General features: G+C 42.9%; 3 protein-coding genes across 18 annotated transcripts in view; 2 read left to right on the plus strand and 1 right to left on the minus strand.

The window, feature by feature from the left end:
• Positions 1–3,976: 3,976 nt before the first annotated feature.
• On the minus strand, positions 3,977–14,240 carry SETD4 (SET domain containing 4). 10 transcript variants are annotated; one of them, XM_015882146.3, is made up of 11 exons: positions 14,105–14,240; positions 13,157–13,259; positions 12,631–12,726; positions 11,762–11,799; positions 11,210–11,298; positions 10,121–10,550; positions 9,190–9,364; positions 8,622–8,703; positions 8,176–8,256; positions 6,797–6,920; positions 3,977–5,864 (listed from the first exon to the last, which is right to left on the minus strand). In XM_015882146.3, the coding sequence occupies exons 2-11, from the start codon at positions 13,224–13,226 to the stop codon at positions 5,730–5,732; spliced, it is 1,320 nt and encodes a 439-aa protein (XP_015737632.2). In that variant the 5' UTR covers positions 13,227–13,259; positions 14,105–14,240; the 3' UTR covers positions 3,977–5,729. The 10 variants fall into 10 exon arrangements, 6 of the variants coding, with proteins under 6 accessions (XP_015737632.2, XP_085404185.1, XP_085404194.1 ...); XM_085548059.1 differs by lacking the exon at positions 14,105–14,240 and adding an exon at positions 13,555–13,681; XR_014946290.1 differs by having other exon boundaries at positions 4,520–5,864; positions 9,158–9,364.
• LOC107323279 (carbonyl reductase [NADPH] 1-like) lies at positions 14,230–20,603 on the plus strand. 2 transcript variants are annotated; one of them, XM_015882186.2, is made up of 4 exons: positions 14,230–14,309; positions 15,013–15,332; positions 17,699–17,806; positions 19,315–20,603. In XM_015882186.2, exons 2-4 carry the CDS (start codon positions 15,047–15,049, stop codon positions 19,749–19,751), a joined length of 831 nt encoding a protein of 276 aa, XP_015737672.2. In that variant the 5' UTR covers positions 14,230–14,309; positions 15,013–15,046; the 3' UTR covers positions 19,752–20,603. The 2 variants fall into 2 exon arrangements, with proteins under 2 accessions (XP_015737672.2, XP_015737665.2); XM_015882179.2 differs by having other exon boundaries at positions 14,230–14,293.
• A 2,896-nt stretch (positions 20,604–23,499) lies between these two features.
• Positions 23,500–25,467, plus strand: part of DOP1B (DOP1 leucine zipper like protein B) — a 44,077-nt gene continuing 42,109 nt past the window's right edge. For 4 of the 6 annotated variants that reach the window (XM_015882200.3, XM_085547934.1, XM_015882210.3 and 1 more), the window contains exon 1: positions 23,500–23,896. The gene's annotated coding sequence lies outside the window, so the exon portion shown is untranslated. The remainder of the gene's footprint in view (positions 23,897–25,467) is intronic. The other 2 variants (XM_085547947.1, XM_085547951.1) reach the window with 2 other exon arrangements.

The raw sequence follows: 25,467 nt of genomic DNA on the forward strand, positions 1-25,467 counted from the left end.
TGAGCAGGCTTGAAATGTGGTCTCATGGGAACAAAATGACATTCAACAAGGTCAGGTGCAAGGTGCTGCACTTGGATTGGGGCAATCCCAGATATGAGTACAGACTCTGAGAAGAACCCACCAAGGGCAGCTCTGTGGAGAAAGACCTGGGTGTCCTGATGGATAAAAAGCTGGACATGAGCCAGCAGTGCATGTTCACAGACAACAGTATCCTGGGCTGCATCAGAAGAGGGGTCCATAGGGAGAGAGAGGGTATTGTCCCCCTCTGCTCTGCCCTTGCGAGGTCCCATCTGGAAGTATTGCATTCAGGCCTGGACACTCACTACAAAAAAGACATGGAACTGTCAGAGCAGGTCCAGAGGAGGGCACGAAGATGATCAGAGGGCTGGAGCATCTCTCCTGTGAAGACAGGATAAGGAGATGAGCTTTAGCCTGGATAAGGCTCTGGGGAGACCACATTGCAGCCTCCCAGTACTTGAGGGAAGCTTGTAAACAGGAGAGGGACTGACATTTGCAGAGTCTGATAGTGGTAGAACAAAGGGGAATGGTTTTAAACTAAAAGAGGGTAGATTTAGGTTAGATGTCAGGGGTAAGTTTTCATTCAGAGGGCAGTGAGGCACTGGCAGAGCTGCCCAGAGAAACTGTGGTACCCCATGCCTGGAGGTGCTCAAGGCCAGGTTGGATGGGGCCCTGGTCAGTCTGAGCTGGTGGGGGGTTGGGGCAGTGTGGGCTTTGATGTCCATCCTACTCTATGCCACTCGGTGATTCTATGAAAACGGGCAAGGAAGAAATCTCCAGGGAAGGAAATTAATGGTTAAACATCAGCTTATTACTATTATGCACTAGAAAACAGACACTAGGCAGAGTCCACAGAAACACTGTGCCCAGCAGAAAGATTTCAATTGGAGTTCATTCAGCTACATCAAAGGTCATTACTGGAGACTTGTGCAAATGATTGCATCTGGCACCTAAACACTAACAAAAAAGGTGCACAAGTAGATATTGCAACCCTACTAACGAAAGCATTAGGATTATGATAATAAAGACAATGTGACTCATTAGTTATGGCTCGGGTGATAGTTTCATGGAAGAGAAGCCAGACTGAACATGAGAAAGAGGAACTCAGGTTAAAAACTGAAAGACCTAAGTCTATGCATCCTCAAGTTTCAACTGAACTCATCAGAAAGAAAACCACATCTTTTAATTATTTATGTAATACTAACTACGGTGTACCCATTGAAAACTACATTGTCTACTACTAAAATATAATATAGTATATAGAATTACAGTTGCTTGTAGCTACGCCATGAATTCTATTTCTCTGTAATGCAGCTGCATCATCTAGTGGACAATGAAGAAATTGCACCAGTTTTATTCAGTGCAGTTTGAAGTTTGTTAAATATCCTTCAGTTTCTGCTTCATATAGCTCATCACAGTGATATCTGAAAGTTAATTCCCGAATTAAACGTATGCTCTAAAACATTCAAGTGCAAATCTTGGAGACGTTTTTTGTTTTACTTTCTACTCCAATCTTCAGCATGCAAACACTGCCTACATTTTGTTACAGGCAGGAATACAATTGAGTTCTTTTAGTTAATTCCAGTCACTGAGCTGGGATTTCCTTTTGCGCTGAAATGATACAAATCATGACCCCTCAGGTGGCTCAAAACCAATTGCTGTGCCAAACTCCCCAAGAAAAGGAGGTAATCCTTGTAAATCTCCTAATAACTTTACTTCATATTTATTGCCTACACAAACTTCTTGTTTTGATGGGAAATTTTCCTTCAGTCATAGTGTTCACCCTATCTATAGTCACATTTGCACCAAGTGCAAACAATCACTTCAAATTCTGCCAAAGTGTGGCATTTTTTAAAGGGGTATTATTTACCTTCCAGGTAGGGAGGGGCTACATACCCTGGGAGACATCACTTTTAAAAGCTTCCTTTGGAAATGTCATCTTTGAAATGTTTTCATAGAGCATCTAAAAGCTTTAATTATCAGAGTACGAGAGTTGATACTCCCTTATCTTGTCCTGAATAGACAGGCCTAAAGGCACTTAGCAATGATGGATGAGCTCCACACATTACAGCTGAAGAAAACTGTAAACTAGAAGCCACTCTCTGTAGAAGATCAAAGAAAATCCATGCTGTATTTACATAAATTGACACAGGAAAGATACTATCATAAGGTTTCGTGTTTATCATTTTTCAGTGACTTGAGGCTGCAGTAGATCAACTCCCTCTACCCTGCAAGTAAAAATAAAATAAATAAAATAAAATAAAATAAAATAAAATAAAATAAAATAAAATAAAATAAAATAAAAATTTAAAAATGAAGTTGTACTGTTTCTCACTTTTTAATCACAGAATATAAAGCTTCTCTCGTTGCACCAATTCAAACTCAGCGTCTACTCTGCAGGCGCACAATGCAGTCCTACTTCAGCTCGCTTTAAGCAATAGGGCACAAGCTGGAAGATAATCCAGCTCACTGCCATGGTCTATACTAGATTTGTATTGCCAATGGTGAAAAGCTGGGGCTTATTCCTGCTATTGGTGAGATTTGCAGATAGGATCTGAAAGGAAATTTTTAACAAGAAGGAAATAAATCATATCTTTCCACACTAGAATCACAGTTAAATTCCTTTTTAGACTAACAGCCAGAGCCAAATGTTAACAGCAAGTCACTAAAGCTACAAGATATTTGAAGCTCAAAGGGGTTCTGGATGGAGGCTGACAGTAAGTATCTTCGCTCTTTGAAAACGACTTAATGTTCTCTAAAACAGCTGGAGAATATTCCCAGTGCAGTTCCTTCCTCAGGCACCCTACCTCATAGATCAGCTTAGGATGTCCCTTTGGCCAACAGCTCAGGTCAGATTCAAAAGAAGCATCCAAGCTTTTGCTGATGACACCTGTAGGCATACATATAAATGCTGATTCATTACCTATGCTATGCCAGCTTATTTCTGTTAAAAATACACTGCTATTGATGCTTTACAAAAGTGCTAGTCTCAATTCCATAATTTATTTGGGCAGGAATTTGTCTTTGACATTAAACACACATGGTTCTACTCAGAACACTTGCTGCAGTGCTTAAGGTAAAGCTGGGGGCTTACTGCTGTGTTTACATCCAAGAGACAGACAAGCAGTTCAGGCTGCCTACTATCTTGCACTGCCAGATCTCCTTCCAATAGTCCCTCAGGGAGTGTAGGAGTTACAGAAGTAGATAGAGCCCATATTCAGAGCAGCTGGTATAAACGTGTGGCCTATATTGCAATAAACTTCTGTCAAACTAGTATCCATTTTGAAAGGCATGAAAAAACAACCACTTATCTTTAAGTACAGTACCTTCTCACTAAAAAATTATCTCAAAAGCTTCAACTTAAGGGACAAAATAAAAACAACGTATACTTGTTATACTTGTATGCATGCTAGGGCTAGCATGGCCCTACTGACTGCAGTGGGACTGTATAGCTTTACCATATCTGGGAAACATATCTTTTCTTAGAGAATGAAAAGCATACCACAAAAACAATCTAAGAAGGCAACCACTTCAGTGCTAACCATAAACACAGTAGAAGGTATTTACAGCAAGTGTCCCTCTAGCCCAGTACCACCCTTTCTCAGAGTGCCCACCTCAACAAGAGTAAGAACAGGTCGAGCATATATAATACCAATATGCATACCAATATCTCCTTCAACTATCATGCAGCCCAGGAACTACCCAAGACTGAATTGTTTTTTGGGGGCTAGTAACTGTGAGTGTCAGGTTCTCAGCACTGCTATCACTGCTGTAGCCATGCTCAATGATAGAGAAGGCCTCTTAGGCAAGCATTGCCTAACATTGCCCCGGTGGGATTAGCAGAAAAGCAGAAAGTCATCTCCTCGAGGGGGTACTTCAGCACATGACCAACCACAGTATTAACTGTGGTGCCAAGTGATTTACGTGGGTTAAAATCACAGCTTAAGCAAACACAAAATTAAGTTGGTCCAAAGGATATAATATATATTCTTCTAGTTCCTGGAAGCACTCCAGTTCTTCTCCCAGTCAATTCACTTTGCTCTCTTCTGTGAAATACAAAGAAACCACAGACTGGCAGCATCTCCACATGAACGATCCAGAAAGCGTGGGAGTACAAGAGTCTCAGCACACACAGGTAAACAACTGCAAAAACAGCTCATTTTCACAACTTCCTAATCCCAGGTATAAGTTAGGAGGACAGCACCTCAAAACCAAGAACAACTTCTGTTTTCAGTGACACAGAATCTCATTAACAAACAGTTACTTCCCAGTTCCCCTCCTTTTAAATCCAAGCCAATATACTTTTCTATTTAAGACAAGGCCTTTCTCAGAGCTCTGCAGTTTGGTAAATTTAACTGGGGGGAGGAAAGAAAAGAAACAGATGTCATCAATAGGACTGGGACGTAAGTGAGATTGGGACGTAAGTGAGATGCAAGAATTCTGGGAGATGACAAATACATATACAGTAACATTTGTTCACAAAGAATGTTCACAAAGAAACTCAGAAAGTACATTTATGCTTATTTCTTCACAGTTTTCACTTATTGCATTTTTTTCTTTAAATGATATTAGCTAGACTGCCTTTATTGCCATATATTACTTCATTGGTTTAAAAAATAGATAAAGGTCTTGTAAAAAATCCATATAATTACAAAAATAAACATTCTCTAAAAGTACAATTCTTTAAAAGACCTAAAAGTACTAATGAAAAACTACAAAATGAGAATCTCCATACAATGGGAAATATTTACAACACAACAATTACAGAGTTTACAACACTTAGACACAGATCCTGTTTGGAAACACTCCTAAAAGAAGCTTCCTTGAGACCTTGAGCTCCTTATTTAGGCTCAACTAATAGAAAGGCAGCTTATGAGAATATCCCCTTGAAGGCAAGATTAAAACATCTGTCAGTGTCATCACCAGAAATGACAGAAAATAGTACGAAACGCCTGGGTGGGCTTCCAAATAAGAAACAGAGTTCCGACTGATGCATCCTTTCTGTTCTGATTTCCAGCAGGAGGAGTCAGAACAAAACCAAGTGAGTCTGGAGGAAGCACTGAGAGTAAAGGAAAGAATTCCCCTTTCCCTAAGTTCAAGAAACATAAACTGAAACTGTGCAGGGAACAATTTGGCATCAGTCACAAAAGGGCTGATTGCAATCTCAGTTCTAGCCCACATTTATTGAGTCCATGATGAATTGATACTATGTGAACTACTTATTCTTGGGCACATGTATCAGGGAAAGGATAAAGGATTAGTTCTAGGTATATACAAGTATCTCCCTCCTTTCCCTCTCTGTCAAGTGCCAAAACTCAAAATATATGCTGAGGAGCGTCTGCCTGACCCTCTGATCCATCCCTCTGCCCCACAGGCATGGATCAGAGAGTCTGACTACTGGAGTCCCCAGTCCTAGAGCTGCTCAAATTACCCCATAAGCCGTTTTGCTCAAAGCAATCATGATTTGAATGAGATGTGATGAAAGGTGACAATGCTCCTCCCTACCCCTTGGGCTAACCTTTTGTTTAATGAAGATCAGTAAAGAACAAAATAAGCCTGTCGTGCCCATGTGATCCTGTAAACTAAGCTGGGCATTTTATGATGACTTTAATGTTATTCTTTTGCTGCCCAGGTCCATTAAAACAATTGAGCAAGGCATGTCCATAGCAAATGAGATCCAGTCAGCCGCAGTCATCACATCTCCAGGTGGATCAAATTGTCGTCATGTTCAAGTTGCAAAGAATCTCTGCTGATTTTTGTAGTATTTTCAGATCTTCCAAGCGTAGCGTTTCTACCAAAGTCAGCTGTTGTTTGAGGTTCTCTTTGTCCCTCTTCATCTGGGAAATCTGAAGTTTATACAAACGGAATGAAATTATTCAAAATTCCATATAGAACGTGAACAGAAACTTTATGGAAAGCTCACCTACCATTGGGATCCCATGTAATTATGTCAAAATACAGGGTGTTTTTTATCTTCATGTAAAAGTTATTTATTAATACTGCAGGTACAGAAACATTAAACATGATTCACTTGTTTACAGTGTTTTGTAATGTCCTGATGTTTTAGTGTTGCTGAGCAGTGCTCTACATAGCCAAGGATGTTTCAGATTTTCAGCTTCTCATACTGTCCTGCCTGTCCTGTCAATAAGGGGTTGGGGGGAGTACAATTAGCTGGGGGAGGACAGCACCAGGACAGCAGACCTAAACTGGCCAAAGGGATATTCCATACCATATGATATAATATGATAAAAAATAAAGAACTGAAAGCAGTTGGCCAGGGGGCTGCCATTGCTTGAGGACTGGATGGGTAGCAAGCAGCAGGTGGTGAGCATTGCTTTGCACATCACTTGTTTTACAAATGTATAGATATAAATGTATGTAATTACTATTGTTACTGTTATTTCTCTCTTCCTTTTCTGTCTTAGTAAATTGTTTTTATCTTAACCTGTGAGTTTTACTTGGTTTTTTTGCAACTCTCTCCCCTAATCCCCTGGGAGGTAGGGGGTGTCAGGGGAAGGCTGTGTGGTATTTAGCTGCTTCCTGGGTTAAACCACAACACACGTCAGCTCTGTAACATGGTTTGTTTCTCTGCTGTAGCCATGAGTTCTGCTGAGTAATTAACTTAGGGGTGTCAGTAACCCTGGCAACAAACCCTATACCACCCCAGTGAAGTAAATTACCCCCATTGCTCCATTCTCAACCCTGAAGATTAAGCTGCTTTATATTTATACTAGGGATAGAAAATGTCTCAGCTACCTGGCTCTTCTAGCCAAATTACCTGCAGAAGGACATGCTGCGTCTCCTCTGTTAAAAAATGACATATCTTTGTTGTTATATTCAAAGCCTGCTGTTCATTTCTGGTTGAAATTACATCGCCAAGTAGTGCTCTCCTCCAGCAAGTACTAGAAGCAAAATGTTTGAACAACACATAATCACTTGCTGTATCCCACAACTGAATAATAAACATGTGGTTGTATTAAGAATAACATCATTGGCATAAAGAAATGCAGGTTAACATATCTGAAAAAGGCACGGAGCATACATCAGATACAAAGCAAGAGAAAAAGAAGATTTAAGGGTCCAGAGCAGCAATTCCAGTCCTCCAAGCTTACCCTTTTGGATGAAGACACAGTCTGCACTTGGGCCAATGCTTTACTGCTCTGGCATGCAGCCACCAACTTCAACAGCACCAGTTAGGAGTGCAAGCTGTCCTCTAAGAGCTTAATAGCACAGCTTCTGCCACACTTCACATATCAACATATTTTATGGGCCCTAAAATTGGTGTAGCTGGGATTTATTTTTAATTATTATAACCATCTTATTTCACTCATCAATCTCTGAAGGACAAACAGTTATCAAAATCAATACCAAGAGTAAATGTTGGGGTTTTTTTTCTACTAATCCTACTTCAGACAAATTTGTCAATTGGAACAAATGAACAAAACTGCACTGATAGCCACTGGAGACGAATTTCAACAACATTTTCGGCCCAAAAATTTCAGAAACAGCCTGTGGAACACGTCAGAGAAATCAAGCAAGGCTGATAGCATTTAAAAGTTCCATCAAACCAACCGAAAGATTGACTGCTGTCAGAATCTTAAAGAAACATTTGGTTCCTGAAACAGAAAGGGAAAACCACGGGGTTTGTATAGCACTGAATACAAGAAATCAAAGATCAAAGCAACAATTTAAAACCTTCAGTCCTTAAATCCTACGCAGATCAAAGTGAGCTCTATTCTAGTTCTTAGAAATACACATAAATATTTTGATAAAAGACCAAAATGCCTAATGACTTCACAATATATCCTTTTCTCATAGTCTCATAGTCTCGTGTGGGTTGGAAGGGACCTTAGAGACTATGAGACTATGAGAAAAGTCCAGCCCCCGGGATTCGAGCCTCTGTGTAGCCGAGCGGCACTTCTACCACTTGCGCCACAGGGGGATTCGAACCTAGGGCCTCTGGTGTTGCAATGCGGCATTCCTAACACTTGCACCACTTTCTCTGACATTCTTCTTTTCCTTTCCCATACTGAGTCAGTAAGACTGATATAGGAGATCCAGAACAATTGCTCCCAGCATCTCACAGGCAGCATAGAACAAATAAAGGAAAATGAAACATGCACATTTTTAAAACATTCTAAAAGTACTGAAACTTACAATTCATCTTCTCCAAGACTTAACACCTTGAGGGCTGTAAGAAGTCTCCAAGATGGTCCATCCCATCCAAAGGTCAAGTTTCTAAAAAGTCAGAAGTGCTGAGATACAGAAAATACAGGGTATCTTCTACAACCTGACAGCTTTCTTCCTGGCAGTTGCCAACAAGAGAACACCTACTCTTCAGAACTAGAAGATTCATTGACTAGCCTTACTCTGCTACTATCCACAGTTAGAAGGAAGACAGGCTGGACAATGAAGCCTATCTCACATTTTGATATTGGTATTTACCACTCGCGTGTTCTCTCACAAGCAGCAACCAAACCAGTTTGATACATAAAAATGACTTTATGGTGGATTTTTATATCAGAAGCAAAAGTTGACTCTCAGAAAAAAATGAAGAGTAAAAAAGAAAGCTCACTTAGAAACAAAAAAATTCAGATACCTACTCTAATAAATCATGATCCTTCAGAATGGAAAGCTTTGCATTTTTCTGCTTGTCCGCTGGTGGTAAAAATTTTAGGAGAGTATCTGCATAAAAACAAATTTAAACATTTATGTAAACCATATGTAGATGAAACCACAACTCTCAATTCTGAAATGACATTTCATCTGTATTTGTCCATTAGCTAAAGGAGAAAAGTACTAAATTGGGGGGAAATTTAACATAATATATTTGGGAGGTGCTCACTATTTCTCAAAAGCAATCAGCAACCTGCAGAACTGTATCCTTACAATGAAAATTATGACTAACATAACACCTCCAATTTAAAACCTTCAGTCCTTAAATCCTATGCAGATTAAAGTGAGCTCTATTCTAGTTCTTAGAAATACACATAAATATTTTGATTAAAAGACCAAAATGCCTTAGTATGCATTGTGCATAAACATATATGCAAGCATGTGAAGCTCTTCACTATCCTTTAGCTGTCCATGTGTCTAACCACACCTCCTATTGAAGAAGCTCTGCTCTCTACTATTGTACCTTTCAATGTTAAGTCAATCAATAAATCCAACCTGATGAGACATAAACACTGCTATGAGGGTTATCAGTGGCAACAAATCCATATTCTAGTAGCAGTCGCTGATTGTCATGAGGCCCATAGCAGATGAATACCTCTTCATACTTCTTGCACTGTGAATCTGTTTGAATTTCATAGCTTCTTGACTGTTCATTAAATGCAGCCTTTACCTATGATTAATAAAAATAAAAGGTTTTACTCGCAGCAGGAAGACAGGGGGACAGGAATCAGATCTCTAATATTAAAATCCAACAGAATTAAGTACTTCTCTAATTCTGCAACATCAGGGTGCAAATAAGTCTTTTAGATGTCTGAAAAGGCAATATATTTGCATACCTGCACACTAAAATTACTCTAAAAAATATGAGTATGAAGAATGAAAATCAAAACCTTAGTGTGAAGAATGTGCCATCCACTCTGTGGACGTACTTATTACAGAAACCCCAAACCTGCAAATAAATCCAGACTGTGCTGTCCCAGAAATATGCTAGCACACAGAGTTCCATCCCTGTTATCAGGTGGAGCTACTCTATACACTTTCCTAAGACTACCCAGAAGCTTCAAGCCAGAGGTGAAGTAACACAAGGACTGTGTGACACAAAATTTGTCTGAGGAGTTGAACCCATGGAAGGAGAAGGGTAAGGTTATATTTGTGGATGGGTTCTTTCCAACAGTTAACCTGGAAGCAGACTGCATCCAATCACTGTGGGCTTTCCCTGTACCTCTGCTTTACTGAACAACAGTCTCCAGGGTATATATGAATCGTGCACCCTCAGCTTGCACGTGTCCTCCAGATAGACAATTTCTCCACTATAAGATCTCTCACTGACCTCCAGACACTCCTAATCTATCACATAAATGCATACTGTATTGAGATAGCGTGCTCGTATATGAAGAAATTACATGATCTATTTTCAGTCTCTTACCTGAACATTTGGACTGTGGTTTAGCAAATCTAAATATGGTGCCAATGCATAAACATCTGGCTCAAGAGAAAAGCATTCCCTCTGGGAATGTTTCATGTATATTGTTCTGGTATTAATAGTGCACCAAGCCCACTCCAGGGCACTGTAGTTAAAAATAGTTGCCGTGTTCTCAGCAAATAAAGATTGCAGAGAAGAGAAAAAAGCCTTGGAAGACATGTACAACTCATGGACCGTTGTTCTTTGCTCCTGAGCCTGCTTCCTTAAAGGTTCAGGAAGAAGTTGTACCACGTCTTGCTCCAAACAAACTGGGCAAGTATACATCTTAGGGAGAACATCAAGATACGGTTTCCACAGAGACTTCTCACCAGCGTGCTTCTCTGCTATTAAAAACGTGCACAGTGCTATCAAAGGAGATACAGGAGGCTTCCATCTATTAAAAAAATAAAATAAAGCAGGTATACAGAAGTGAGACAGGAAATGGATGCAGTAGTATTTTATCTCTTTTTTAGTTTTTTAAAAGGTTGTAAATAGCTTAAATTTTAAATTTCTTTGTAGTTAATCTCCAAGTCCTTTTGATGGTTTCAAAGGGGCTTTTGACTCGATTTTACTGAAAAGCTATAAAAACTGGTTTGTGGTACAAATTTCAGGTTCACCTCTTGTGTTTTCTTTCTGCCAGCTTTTTTTTTTAGGCCATATAACAAGTACTCAGCATCAAGCACAGGCCGGGTTCTGCATTTTCTAAAAGGCTGCATTCATGTGATTGCTTTGCAGCCTCATTTTATTCTCCTCTTACTGAAGGGTATTTTGTAATCCCCAAGAAGCCACTCATAACTGACATTTAGGTCTGAGCTGGATCTAGAAACAGGAAGCATTCAAACTTGTACCATCTCTCCAACTCTATATTCAGATCTCACTTCCTGAACATTCTGAATGCATGGAAGTTCACAATAAATGCTCACAAGTTAGGGCAAGCAGTTATGTCCTACCACCACTTAGGATGATTCATCTACTAATTCACAATCCAGAGGAAAGGACAGCTGTAAAAGTCTTGTTTTCCTTTCTTGCCACAGAACGTCACTTTTCACTTACTTCATAATATATTCTCCTAAACAGCTGTTAAGGACAGTGCTGGTGGTGACTAAGCATTTTTCAGGCAATGAAATAACCAAATCTCCTGCCTTTGAGGAAAACAAAAACAAAACAAAACAAATCTATGAATAATCAAACACATATACAGAATAGTAAAGGTCAAGTATAAATGGCTATATGATTTATAAAGAAAGAGAGAGACATTCCCCAGAAAACAGTAATTCCAAGAACCAATCAGATGTGATACTGAATTTAATGGAAACTAGCATCGCTTTATGAGGGTCAAAGTCAAGGGAGAGGATGACTGCAATCAGTACAAACTTTCACCCAAAGAAAGTCAATTGTTCACAGAGAGTTTGGCGCCTGGCTACTCAGCTTCACTACTTGCTTTGTACTAAGATATATGAGGGTTGCTCCAAAAGTAATCCCTCCAGTTTTATCATGTTGGCCCATGATATCAGAGGTGGATATTGGTGGAATTTTGAGTTTCTTTGTTATAAAAGGTATCAATGATTCCAGAGAAGCTCTTGCATTAGAATCAATATTACTAACCTGAAGAGCTTTGGTTGTCATCAGTCCTCTTCCTGTACCTAAAGTAGGAACGTGGAGGATGGTTAGAGTAAAATACAGGAGATAGTGGTAAACTGCAATAAACTAACAAGCCTCCATGGAAAAAATCTATAAGAACATAAATATCCCATTCAAATAACAAAAAAGCAATAACAGAATGTTCCAGGTGTACATATCATTTGTTTTTTTCTCTGTTGGTCTCTTTCCTACTATTTTTCAGGACCTGGTGAAAGCCCTTCCCTTGCACCCCTGCAACAGTTGTTCTCCAGTTCTAGCAATTCTCACTTTTTTTTTTTTTTTTCTTCAAACACATCTTTTTATCACTGGTTCTTGTTACTGCTTTCAGAGTTTTAACTCTACTTTACAATTTCCATTCCCAGTACTTTTCTCTGACTTGTACTACTCTCTCTACTCTCCCTTTAATATTACAAAAAGCTCTGAAACACTACCTAATTAAAGAGAAAAAATACACATAAATACATTTACTTCAAACAGTAGTAAGTGAATCCAACCTCTAAAATCATTTACTTGTCTGTTACACCAGGGCTGCTGAGCATGCATGGGAAAATAAGAGATAAAGCAATGATACCAAGGTTGGGTCCTAACACTGTAACCACTTAAAAGACAATACTCCCCTTCAAAACTTACGCTTAGGACTTAAGGAGTATCTTTATACACAGTAAGTAGTTCATGTTAAAAGACTTTCACATGCATTTGCAGAAAGTCTTTAGAGGACTAAGGGGCTCTTTTTCCTGATGCTAGGCATGTGTGAGACTCAAAACAGAAGCAGGAACCCAACGTTCCTATAAGAATCAGATGTAAGTAACATCAGTCAATCATTAAAACATTACCCCAAAACTGCGCTGGCCTTAAACTACTGTCTCCAAATCCTCTGTCTTTGAGCCACTTCTTAAGTTTAATGTATTCCAGTTTGTGACTGCAGTTGACTAAAAATGAAAAAGGGATGAATGTTATAATATCATATTTTAAAACAAAAGAAACAAAAAACATTGACTGTACAATCAGAAAAACTGAATTATGGACTCCTTAGCACAGTATAATAGAAGAGCAAGCAAGGCTCTCCTTGAACCAGTTTACAAAGCTGTGGGCCTCGGGGTACTAGAAGCTCTCAGAACTATAGGATTTATTCAACTTACTCGAGGGGCAAAAAATGTGAGAAGGCAACAATACTTTCCACTACTCAGAAAACAAAGCTCACAAGATTCACCCTCCTCTGACTGGGACGGTAAACTAACACACACAGAAATTAACATTTGCAAAAGTTATTTTCAAAGCACAGAGATGTTTGTGAGACTATACGGTGATACTCAGACAACTGATTATGTTATTATTTAGCATTACTTCCAAGGATAGTACCTCCATACATAAATCTCTGCAAGTGTTTTCTTCTTCTCTTTCGACTTGTTCGGCCTCTGCTTTTCTTCATACTAAGAAACTGCTTTTTCCTTATTCAGACTGTCTGAATTTAAAAATATATATATATATATATATAAAATTTCAGGCATTGCATGTATCTTTTCATTTAATCAAAGAACCATTAAGGTTGGAAAAGACCTCTAAGATCACCCAGTCCAACCACCATGCCCACTGCCCACGTCCCTCAGTGCCACATCCACATGGCTCTTGAACACCTCCAGGGACAGTGACTGCACCACCTCCCTGGGCAGCCTGTGCCACTGCAGCACTGCTCTTGATTAGAAGAAATGTTTCCTAATATTATCCTGAACCTCCCCAGCACAACTCGAGGCCCATACCTCTCTTCCTGTCACTGTTAGCTGGGAGAAGAGGCTGAATCCCACCTCGCCACAACTTTATTTCAAATAGCTGTAGAGAACAATGAGTTCTCCTCTGCTTTTCTTCAGACTGAATGATCCCTACAACACTGCAAGCAAAGTCATAAATGAACATGGGTGAGGAGAGAGGATAAGCCTGTATCTGCAGCATCGTCTTGGCCAAGATACAAACCTAACAGTCTACAGGAAATGGGATGTGGGTCCTTATGAACACATAACTAAAACTGTTTTCAAACAGCAAATGTATTACAGTTAGAGAAGACCCTATCAATTGTCTCTGTCGTTTATCTGAAAGTAACAAGAGCAGAAGAATCAGGGCACCGGATCACACAGAGAACACCCCCACACAGCCCCATACCACAGGGCGCAGTAACACCACATGCTTGACAGCCGTACTGCATCGGCCCGTCTGGCTACGACTGGGGAATCCTATCTCCCTCCAGCTCCCCATTACCCCAGAGAGAAAGAGCATAAACAGCCACACAACACCCCACCACCTCCTCAGACCCACCTAGCAAAGAGAAGGAATAAACCCCAACTACCGCTGCCGAGTCCGACCCGACCCGCCCCAGCCGCCTCGGGGGGCGGGGCCGATCGCCGCCATTTTAGGTGTGCCCGCCTTCCCTCACGCTGTGTGCAGTTGCTGTTGGTCGGTCGGTCGGTCGGTCGTTTCCAACGCTGAGCTGAGGAGTGGGGGAAGGTGCGTGGTGCTGGAGGTGGGTTGGGAGGGCTGCAGCCCCTCGGGCACACCCCAGCGGGGCTCTGTGGGTTTTGCAGCGGTGTGGTGTGTCCGTATGGCCCGCGGGGTGGGTAGCTGCCCTGGGGTGGTTGTGGGGTGGCTTTCCAGCAAGTTGAGTGCTACGTGTGGGTCTTGGGATGCTGTTTCAGGGTTGGCTGTGAGCCTGTTTGGAAGGGAAATGGCAGTTAATTCTAAAGTGAGCAGACCTAGTTCCTCACCCTTTACTGAGTCCTTGTTTATCAACCCAGATTACCACAGTGCTTGCACTGAACCAGCTGCCTTGTCCTCACAAGAAAGAGATGGGTATTCCCTGTGAGGTGGATGTGCCAAGCTCACTCCTATCAGCAGCTAACATAGCACTGTGGTGTGGTTACTCAGTGATGAACAAGGCTGGTTGGGTGTTCTGTAGAGCATTGCCACCTAATGCATTTCTTTGCCAAAGCCTCGTGCTACTTCAGTAAATTAATGTGCACTTACAACATGGACTTGCATAACTCAAAGTGGAATTTTGAATAGAACTTTTAAGAAAAAAAGAAAACTAGCTTTTCTTTAGATCTAGGTTTTCAACCAAACTTTGCCTCACTGCCTGTGGCAGGGTGTGAAGCTAGATGGTCTTTAAGGCCCTTTCCAACCCAAGTCTCCCTATGATTCCCTGAAACTTTCCTCTTCACCATTTGCAGTGTCGGTTGCTTTGGTGTCCATCCAGAGAAGACAATGTCCAGTGTGCCCGTGGCTGTGGTGACTGGCTCCAACAAGGGGATTGGATTCGCAATTGTGCGGGATCTGTGCAAGCAGTTCAAGGGGGATGTGTACCTTACTGCCCGAGACCCTGCCCGTGGCCAGGAAGCAGTGGCAAAGCTCCAGGAGGAAGGGCTGCATCCGCTCTTCCACCAGCTGGACATTGATGATCTGCAAAGTATTAGAGCCTTGCGAGACTTCCTAAAGGAGAAGTATGGAGGTCTGAATGTGTTGGTTAACAATGCAGGGATTGCTTTCAAAGGTAGGAATTGGGCTGTTTGGGATAGTCATGTTAGTCATGTGTATGACATATTATACCTTGCCAAGTTACGTGGCAAGGTATAATATCTGCAGCAAGGATTTCATGGAGCTATTTTATATGGAACTTCTAGGCTGTTTCTTGGCTGAGTAGGCTGCCTGCACAAAAAGGTAATGTGAAATGACTCTTCCTCTGGCACCCATTAACTGTATGCGTAAGGATGCTTCCCTGGAGTATTTTATTTGCATCACATATAAAGCATGAAAATACTCCAGGTGTACAGTTGGGTTTGTTGCCTCGATCCTCTTGAGTTCCATCAGACCCATGAGAGCCCATTATCTGCATGAATGTCAGCCACGTTCTTCTGGGATATTGTTTTCTCTATTCTGCAAGCTTCATAATTTGCTCTGTGTGTTAATTGCTCAGAGATTCAGGGTGGCACATGGGAAACCTTTGGTCTGAGTGTTTTTGTTATCTTTATTTAACTTTCTCAGGCCAGTTGGTCACCAATGGAATGATTAACTAAATCTAACTGTGCTAAGCAGGAGTTAAATCCTTCTGTCTCCTGTGTGTGTGTGTGGGGGGGGGGAGGGGGGGGTGCAAAAGCAGTCAAAGTAAGGAAGGCACAGTAGTTGTAAGGTAGAACAGTGCATTCTACATGTAGATGCTTATGAAAAATCATTGAAAATCAAGTTAGCTCCAGATGGAACAGATCATGAGCATGACTACTGGTTCATTTCTTTGCCAGTACGAACTTGCTCATTCTGTGTCTTCTGGTCTTCTTAAAAATCTCTTTGCCTGATTTCTAGCTAGGACGTGTTACACTGTTCAAGCACGGCATAAGTGTTCCTTTACCTGCTTGCAGTGTGGGTTAAGGCAGCCTGTTGTGTAGTATGGATCAAACCTCACTTGCTGCTTGTATAATGGGAATGTAGCAGCAGTGTTCTGAAGTCCAGTCAGCTGCCATATTTTGTTTGGTACCCTGCATGATAATACAGCAGCTTGGGTTGAAGTGAACCTCAAAGCTCACCCAGCCTCAACCCCGTGCTGTGGGTGAGACTGCTATTAAGCAGCTCAGGCTGACCAGGACCCCATTCAACCTGGTATTGAACACCCACAAGGATGGGACATCCAGAGCTTCTTTGGGCCACCCATGCCAGTGATTCACTATTCTCTCAGTGAAAACTTTCCCTGACATCTAATCTAAGTGTCTCCTTGTTTATATTAATCATCAGCCCAATAGAGGGTTATTACAACTTACTGTGACTCAGCAGTAGGTCATACGGCTGAGAATTGTGATAGAGGAGCTGTTGCGTTAAGTATCTAGTACAGAGGGTAGAGGGTTTAACACCTGTATAATCACTGCTCTGCTTATCTCATATTTTGGCACTTGTACTGAAGCTTGGCTTATTGGGTTTTTGCTGGCACCCCAGAAGTTACGCTTTCTTTATTGTAGTACTGTTTGTTATTGCTGTTAAAGATTAATCACTTAATCGCTGGTTTTGTACTATGCTACACATAGTCTGAAGTCCTTAGTCCACTGAAAAAAAAATGATTTTTTTTTTTTTTCCCCTTGATGAAATGAATATGTATGGATGAGCTTCTGTGAAAGCAGTGATCTGCTGCTGTTTCTCTTTGGAATCTACATAGATCTGGACTATGGAGACAGGTGAAGACCTACTTCATCTGTATAGGTGGCCTTTATCACTGCTGAGATTGAGCCTGTAGCAGATCAGGAGGAGTACTTATTTCCCTGCAAAGTAGAGGTTGCATAGCATATAGCTCACTGCTAAGCCAGGTTGTCAGCTGATGGCATGTCCTACCCTACTTTTGTTGGTGGCAGGCTGTCAGTTCTGTCTGAAATTGCAGCCTTAAGCAGACCACAGCACTGCACTTAAGACTATCTATGTCAGTTTGCAGTTCTTTCCTAACTGCTGTTTCCCATTCTTTTACTCCTGTCAGCTCAGGGGAATGATTTATGACACTTGTATTCCACAACCTACTTTTGAATCTGAATGCTGGGGTGGTAGGCTAACTTCTGCATCTTCAGTGTCAGTACCCAACATTCAGCATCTCTTTCCCTTTTGATTGTCCCTCCCCACATACATAAGGTTAGTGATAAAGTGCCGTGTGTTTAAGAGGAGAGGTGGTCTCTCCTTTTTAGTGTGGTGACAGAGGCAACCTTTTCTCTTGAGCACTGGTTGGGGACCAGGTAAGTCAGTGGATTAATTGGGCAGCCATAAGATAAACTAATGGAGTTTTCTGTTCATATTTATACAGTAACCTTCTTTTTCAACAGAAGTATAATTCTGATTTATTCTTTCTTTTTTTTTTCCCCTCCTTTGCTCCCGCCACTTAAAAAATAAAAGTTAGTGACAGAACTCCATTTGCAGTCCAAGCAGAGGTTACGCTGAAGACAAACTTTTTTGGGACCAGGAATATTTGCACAGAATTGTTGCCTCTTATGAAGCCTTATGGTAAGTATAACACAACAAGTAAAGGAATAGTTTTATGTGAATCTTGGTGCTCATGACCCTCAGTACAAAAAAGACATTTAGATTTTGGAAAGGGTCCAGAGGAGGGCCACGAAAATGATCATGGGGCTGGAGCACCTCCCCTATGAGGACAGGCTGAGGGAGTTGGGTTTGTTCAGCCTGGAGAAGAGAAGGTTGTGGGGTGACCTCATTGCAGCCTTTCAGTACCTGAAGGGAACTTACTCCTAGGAGGGGAGTGAACTCTTCGAAAGGGCTGATAATAGCAGGACTAGGGGAAATGGTTTTAAGTTGAAGGAGGGAAGATTTAGGTTGGATGTTAGGGGGAAGTTCTTCACTAGGAGAGTGGTGAGGCCCTGGAACAGGCTGCCCAGGGAGGTTGTGGATGCCCCGTCCTTGGAGGTGTTCAAGGCCAGGTTGGATGGGGCCCTGGGCAACCTGATCTAGTAAAGGTTTCATAGTTTCATAGTTTCGTGCGGGTTGGAAGGGACCTTAGAGATCATCGAGTCCAGCCCCCGGAATTCGAGCCTCTGTGTAGCAGAGCGGCACTTCTACCACTTGCGCCACAGGGGGGATTCGAACTCCGGGCCCCAGTGTTGCAAGGCGGCGTCTTTAACCACTGCGCCACCGGGGTATGTTTGGTGTATGTTTGGTGGCCCTGCCAGGCAGGGGGGTTGGAACTACATGATCCTTGAGGTCCCTTCCAACCCGGGTCATTCTGTGATGACTGGCTATTACTATTTAATGTCTTGAAGTGCATCTCCCAGCAAGGAACTATATTTGTTGTCTTAATTGTTGTGAACTAGCAAGGGGGAAAAAAAAGAGGGAAATGAACTACTTTGGTACAGATGAGTGAATTATTGATTCATCTGACTCATTCCTGTGTACTGAAATGCTAGGAGAGGAAAAGCTTACTGTGGTTTTGCATGCTGGGATCTGTATTCTGGAAACAAGCTGATAGCTCCAATGCATTAGTGACTGAATTGCTTTTGTTGAATTCTGCATTGTTCTGGCATTTGGGCTACATTTCAAAAGCTGTCATAAAACTGAGGTTATTTTCTACTGCAACTAAAAGACTGTATTCAATATCTGGCTGCCATTTTTGAGTAAATCACCTACTATTACAGAATCGCAGAATCACAGAATGACCCGGGTTGGAAGGGACCTCAAGGATCATGTAGTTCCAAACCCCCTGCCTGGCAGGGCCACCAAACATACACAATACTACATACACATGCTATTCTGGATATGCTTATAGATTGTAACAGCCTGTTTCCTAGAAGCATATCTGAAATTCAGTGTTGAGCTTTTGCAGATTCATATTTTTTTTGCAGTAAAACTCACTACAAACACTGAACATAAAGTGAACCACGATCAGCTGAGTTCACATAAAATACTTTGCAGGCATTTGTTGCAGTGAACACACAGCTGTAGAGTCAGCAGACTTGAATTCTGGGTTTATTTAGTGTGTACAAATATTTTCCTTTTAACAGGTAGAGTGGTGAATGTCTCTAGCATGGTAAGTGTCTCAGCTCTGGGCAACTGTAGCCAAGAACTGCAGAAGAAGTTCCGCAGCGACACAATCACTGAGGATGAGTTAGTGGAGCTCATGAACAAGTTTGTGGAAGATACTAAGAAAAGTGTGCATGAGAAAGAAGGCTGGCCAAATACTGCTTATGGGGTATCCAAAATTGGCGTCACGGTCTTGTCCAGGATTCAAGCTCGGATGTTAAATGAGAAAAGAAAAGGTGACCACATCCTTCTTAATGCCTGCTGTCCTGGATGGGTGAGAACAGACATGGCAGGTCCAAAGGCCCCTAAATCACCAGAGGAAGGAGCTGAGACTCCCGTTTACTTAGCACTTCTGCCTCCTAATGCTGATGGTCCTCACGGCCAGTTTGTTAGTGAGAAAACTGTTCGAACCTGGTAAACTTAACATCTGTGGACCCTTGCAAGTGGAAGTGTGGCTGTGGATTAATGTGTGCCTTGGTAGGGATATACACCTAGAACAGTCTTACCCTGTCCACTTCAGCACTGGGTCTTTTGTCTTTGTAGTGAGGGCTGCAGTTACTGTGTTTCTCTAACATTTTGTCTGTAATATGGTACTTCCAGCAGTGTCTGTTGGCCTGTTTGCAGCATTGACTGGGTAGCCTGACTTGTGATTTGTGGGGTGTTCCAGCCTAATTACCATGAGTTGATTTGATGTTACCCTAATACAGAGGTGCCTGACCTTGTTTTAAGAGAGTTTAACCTTAGTGAAATCATTGCTAGCCCTTCTCTTTTTCCTTGTAAGAGAGCCTACAGATCTCTGTGATATTGGGCTCATATGAGGAGATGGACAGATGCCTTATGCTTTCTCTGTGCAATGGATCTTTTGGGGGGACCATTGTTACTTCTTAAGATTCTATGTTATTTCTTAAATAGAGGAGTTTTCCTCAGAGCTACAGTCTCAGCAGTTGGGGTTGGGAGGAGATGATCGGATTCAAAACTGAATCACTGTTGTGTAGAGATTGCTTATTGTTATAGAAGGGAATTCGGTGAAAATAAAAATAGCAATTATGTATCATTAATAGGGGGAAAATGACTGTTGGCATTGTTATGTATGTAATATGATTACTTACAGACTTGTATTCATACAGCTGGCTTATTCTGATGCTAAAAGTCTATGTTTGTTGAGACTATGCTTTTGTTTTCTGTATCCAAGTCTGTAACAGAAGCATGTGATGTTTGGAACATATGGAGTACAAAATAAACTACAGCACTGTTATAGCAAACATCTGAACTTCTGCAGAACTTTGGTTTCATTTATTGCACAACCTGAAGTCTTAGTATGAAGAACCCAGATTAAATGCTGTTACGGGATGGAAAGTACCACAATAATAGTGAGGTAGCAAAGGCTCTTGCTACAGCAGATAAGAATGAGCAGCTGAAGACACAGAAATGAAAGAGCTGCTTACATTCGGAAGGCCTCAGGTAGGCAGGGTTCTCAAGAGAGATCCCCTTGCCTTCACTGCCAGCCCTTAAATGAGGTCTGGGAAGGAATGGATCCTGGCTCCATCCCTTCTGGTTAGTCAGGTACACTGCATGCACTTGAGATCCCCTGGGTTGGCCCTGCCTTCCCACCAGGTGCTCCATCACTGGTTCAGGCCGAGACTTAAGTGTTTCTGCTACAAATGCCCTCTGTGTAGTGGAGAAAATGAACTAAGAGCATAATTATCACAGTTTGAAAAAAGTTAAAAGGTCCTTCAAGCCAAATGACAAATAGAGGAAGCAGACAATTGCTGACAATAGCGGGACTAGGGGAAATGGTTTTAAGTTAAAAGAGGGAAGATTTAGGTTGGATGTTAGGGGGAAGTTCTTCACTAGGAGAGTGGTGAGGCCCTGGAACAGGCTGCCCAGGGAGGTTGTGGATGCCCCGTCCTTGGAGGTGTTCAAGACCAGGTTGGACGGGGCCCTGGGCAACCTGATCTAGTAAATGTGTATGTTTGGTGGCCCTGCCAGGCAGGGGGGTTGGAACTACATGATCCTTGAGGTCCCTTCCAACCCGGGTCATTCTGTGATTCTGTAATATGGAGAACGTTGTTTTAATGCTTGGTCATTGTGTTTCAAATGCCTTAACTCCATAAGGCAGAGCTGTGAGGCAGCCTCTGGGTAGGGTGAGGTAACCAGTCACTGCTGGTAGGAGTGAGGAGGGTTTTGGTCACACCCAGGCACTAACCCCTTGAACTTCTCCATAATGTCCTGGTTTCAATGCTTCTTTAAGGAGAAAAGTAGTCCATCAGAAATGCCATTTTCATAGTGGTTGATTATCATCCAGTTTCTTCTGATACAGACTGAAAGAACAGAGGAGAACCTTTGACAACCTTTCAGTTGAGTGCTGCTATACTTGAAGAAGGAGAAGCCAAAAACCGGCTGTTCACAGGACCAGCCTGGGGCAGGGAGGAGCTTGCGCAAGAGACGTACACCCATCTCCTTGTGACAGCAGGACCAGGACTGCATATGGGAACAGAGCTAGGGCTGCACATGGCTGGCTTCCAGAGGAGGTCTGTTTGCCAAGAGCAGAATGAGAGGACAAGCTGTACAGTGCGCCTGGCAGGCTGAGTCTTTGGACAGGGCTTGCATTGTTCGACCATAATTTATTTTTAAGGCTGCTTCCCTGCTTCTCTCCCATGTCTGTTATGTCTGAAGCGTTTTGTTGCATTCAGATTCTGGCACACTTGCAGAGTGGTCATTGTATAAAGCTTAAGGGTTGGGAAAAGGATGAAATAATGATCTGTTCTGCTGTATATAACCTTTACACATGAATTACTGTTTTTACAGCATGTCACTAGCGTTTTCACTTGGCATTTTATTAGCCAAAGAAAATGGCTGGCAATGCAGTGACTGTGGTGACATGGAACAGCAAAGGAACTGGGCTGACAATTGTGAGAGCTCAGTGGAGGCTCTTTGTTGGTGATGCCATGGCTTGTTCAGGAGCCACTCAGGCAGCAGCAGCGAAGCTTTGGGAATGGAAGCTGTATCTGCTTCTGTAGCAGCTGGATATAAACAGTGCTAGTAGCAATGCAGTGTTTTCCTAATTGAACTTGGTTATGTTTACAGATAATGTTAATTTAACCCAACTCTTTTGGTAGCATGACCCAACATATAAACAGTCTGAACATTTTCCAGCTAGGATTGTCTTCTTGTCCTTGGGCCTTGCTCACCATATAGTCACGGTTATTCTACATTCCTAAAATCCTACCCTTGCTGTCTTCAGATATGTACCTGTACTCTAAGACACCCAGATCTAATAGCAGAGTCTGTCTTGTTTGATTGGAGTTGTACAGTATTTAGAGGGGATACAGCAGAAGTCCTTCTGGTTTGGGTTTCCCTTCAGTAGGCTCTGCCACAGCTGACTTGACACCCTGGAGGTGCTCAAGGTTAGGCTGGATGGGGTCCTGGGCAGCCTGAGCTGGTGGGGGGCAGCCCTGCCCATGGCAGTAGGTTGCAGATTGATGATCTTTGAGGTCCCTTCTAACGTGCAGAGACATGGAGATTTTGGAAAGGGTCCAGAGGAGGGCCATGAAGATGATCAGGGGACTGGAGCACCTCCCCTGTGAGGACAGGCTGAGAGCGTTGGGCTTGTTCAGCCTGGAGAGGAGAATGTTGCGGGGTGACCTCATTACAGCCTTTCAGTACCTGAAGGGAACTTACACCCAGGAGGGGAGTAAACTCTTCGAAAGGGCTGACAATAGCAGGACACGGGGAAATGGTTTTAAGTTGAAAGAGGGAAGATTTAGGTTGGATGTTGGGGAGAAGTTCTTCACTAGGAGAGTGGTGAGGCCCTGGAACAGGCTGCCCAGGGAGGTTGTGGATGCCCCGTCCTTGGAGGTGTTCAAGGCCAGGTTGGACGGGGCCCTGGGCAACCTGATCTAGTAAATGTGTATGTTTGGTGGCCCTGCCAGGCAGGGGGGTTGGAACTACATGATCCTTGAGGTCCCTTCCAACCCGGGTCATTCTGTGATTCTGTGCAGAGCTGAGATAAGAGTGTTATTACCACAGAACCGTCTGGGGGCACCTTGTCAGTTTGTTTTCTCACCGCAAAATCCACCTGCTCACCCCGGCAGGTGGCGCCCAGTCGCTGCGGGCCGGGCGAGCTGCCGTAAGGGCGGCGGCCTCCGTGTTACCGCCAGGGGGCTCGCGAAGCCCGGCCGCGGCGCTGGGCCGTGCCATCTTCCCGCGGGGGGGCGTCGTGGTTGTGCCGCTGTGCCTCTCTCCGAGCCGGGCAGCTTTCCGTATGGGTGAATCCACGAGGGGACGTGGCAGGGTTGGACGGCCGGAGGCTGGCTCAGAGCTGGGTTGCGCTTGGATGCTCTATGTCCCCTCCTCCTTTTACCCCCCGTGCTGCGTCCGATGGTATCGCCCAGCTGCCGACTGCAGCGCAGCCCGCACGGAGCGGGAGGGGCTGCTGCTCGGTGGCAGATTGGGTCGGGTTTTTTCGTTCCCTCTCGTTGCTATAGTGACTGCGGGCCGGACCGGGACACGACCCCGCCGTCAGCACAGCCACAACACAGCGGGTTTGCGAGGCGCTGTCAGGTACCGGCGGTGCGGGGGAGGAAGGGAGGGAGGTAGGGAGGGAGCGGTGGTGCAGCTTCCTGAGGCGGGCTGCGGGAGGAGCAAGTGAGGGTCGCTGTCAGGTGTGTGGGTTTTGGCGTTGTTGTGGGCTTTACTCTGTCAGCATGGATGCTGCTCACGGCCAGGGGTGGGAATGGCTTGTAATGCAGTCCAGCAGTCCAACCATTCAGGCACTTGAAGGAGATTTGAGAAACGGGGCTTTTTGCATCTTTGCTGTGGTGGGTGAAAAATACCACAAAAACAGGCAAATGAGAGCACGCAAGGCCTCACCACGAACTTAAAATCCATCATGGAATCATAGGCCTGTTTGAGTTGAAAGGGGCCCTTTAAAGGTCATCTGGTCCAACTCCTCCGCAATGAACAGGGATGCCTACAAGTAGATCATAATTTATTTATGTATGCTTTTATCATAGGGATGTATCTAGGCTGGACAACATCAGGTATTGCGTTAGCAGTGGCTGAGCCCTGTTGAATCCCGCTATTAAAGAATGCAGAAGGGGCTCCAACGTGCCTTTGAAATCCTGTCTCACTTTTGGGTGCATCTGCATTTTTCTGTTTCTGAGTTTCCTATCAGAATCCCCTCTCAGTGGAGTTATTGTTTCCTGTTGTAGGATAATACACGGTTTGGATTTTCTTCTGGTGTTATTTTTTTGTTTTTTTTTTAAGAATATAAAAGACTACTTTGACTTATTTTTGTGGCTGAAAAGCTGGAAACTGACTGCAGGCATCTTTCAGAAGCATGATACAATGTTACTACAGGACTATGCTCCACTTCCCGTGGCAGTGAGACAGCAAGGATGGACCTAAGCCTGGCATTCTGAAACCTAAGCGTGTGTCTAGGTGCTTATTTTGGTATTAGCCAGCAGTACTATTATCATCGCTGGTAGAGGAGTGCAGATAAGGTTTCTTGTATGCACGGTGCAACCAAGCCCATTTCCCATTGTTCTAAACCAGTTTTGGCTTGGTTGTGTTTTATCTGAACGTATTGTAGAACGTGAAGAAACCATGTCTGGAAAACTTGTTTTTCCACTCTGCAAAATAAATATGAATACGTTCTGGTGAAGTAAAGGAAGACTTGGACACATGGCTTGTCACCTTTGCGCAACACCTTGAGCCTTTTACGTCAGCATTTCCTGCTGGCAATTAAACATGTTGAGGTCTGAGGGATCTTTCTGGTGAGGGCTGGGAATCCCATTGAAGGGCCTCCTCTCAAGAGTCATATTTTGATATGAAATGTTTCACGTTCCACTGCTACAGATAAGCTTTCAGAACACGGCACAATGGCGAAAACTACTCGTGTCCCCCTGCTTGTCAGCATTCTGCATATTCACAGTGAGGCTCTATAGTTTCCTTTCTTACTGTGTGACAGATCCTTGTGCATAGTATTAAAGCAAACACAAGAAGAAGAAAAAAAAAAAAAAAGAAATAATTCATAAACAGGAAACTGTGACTGCAAAGCCACTAAAACAGGTGATGGAGAGTTGGAGTCATGCTTGCAAAATTATTTTTAACTTCATTTTGCTACTTGATCA

This window comes from Coturnix japonica, chromosome 1, assembly GCF_054131305.1.
Source record: "Coturnix japonica strain WE chromosome 1, WE-NBRP24, whole genome shotgun sequence".
Classification (NCBI taxonomy): domain Eukaryota; kingdom Metazoa; phylum Chordata; class Aves; order Galliformes; family Phasianidae; genus Coturnix; species Coturnix japonica.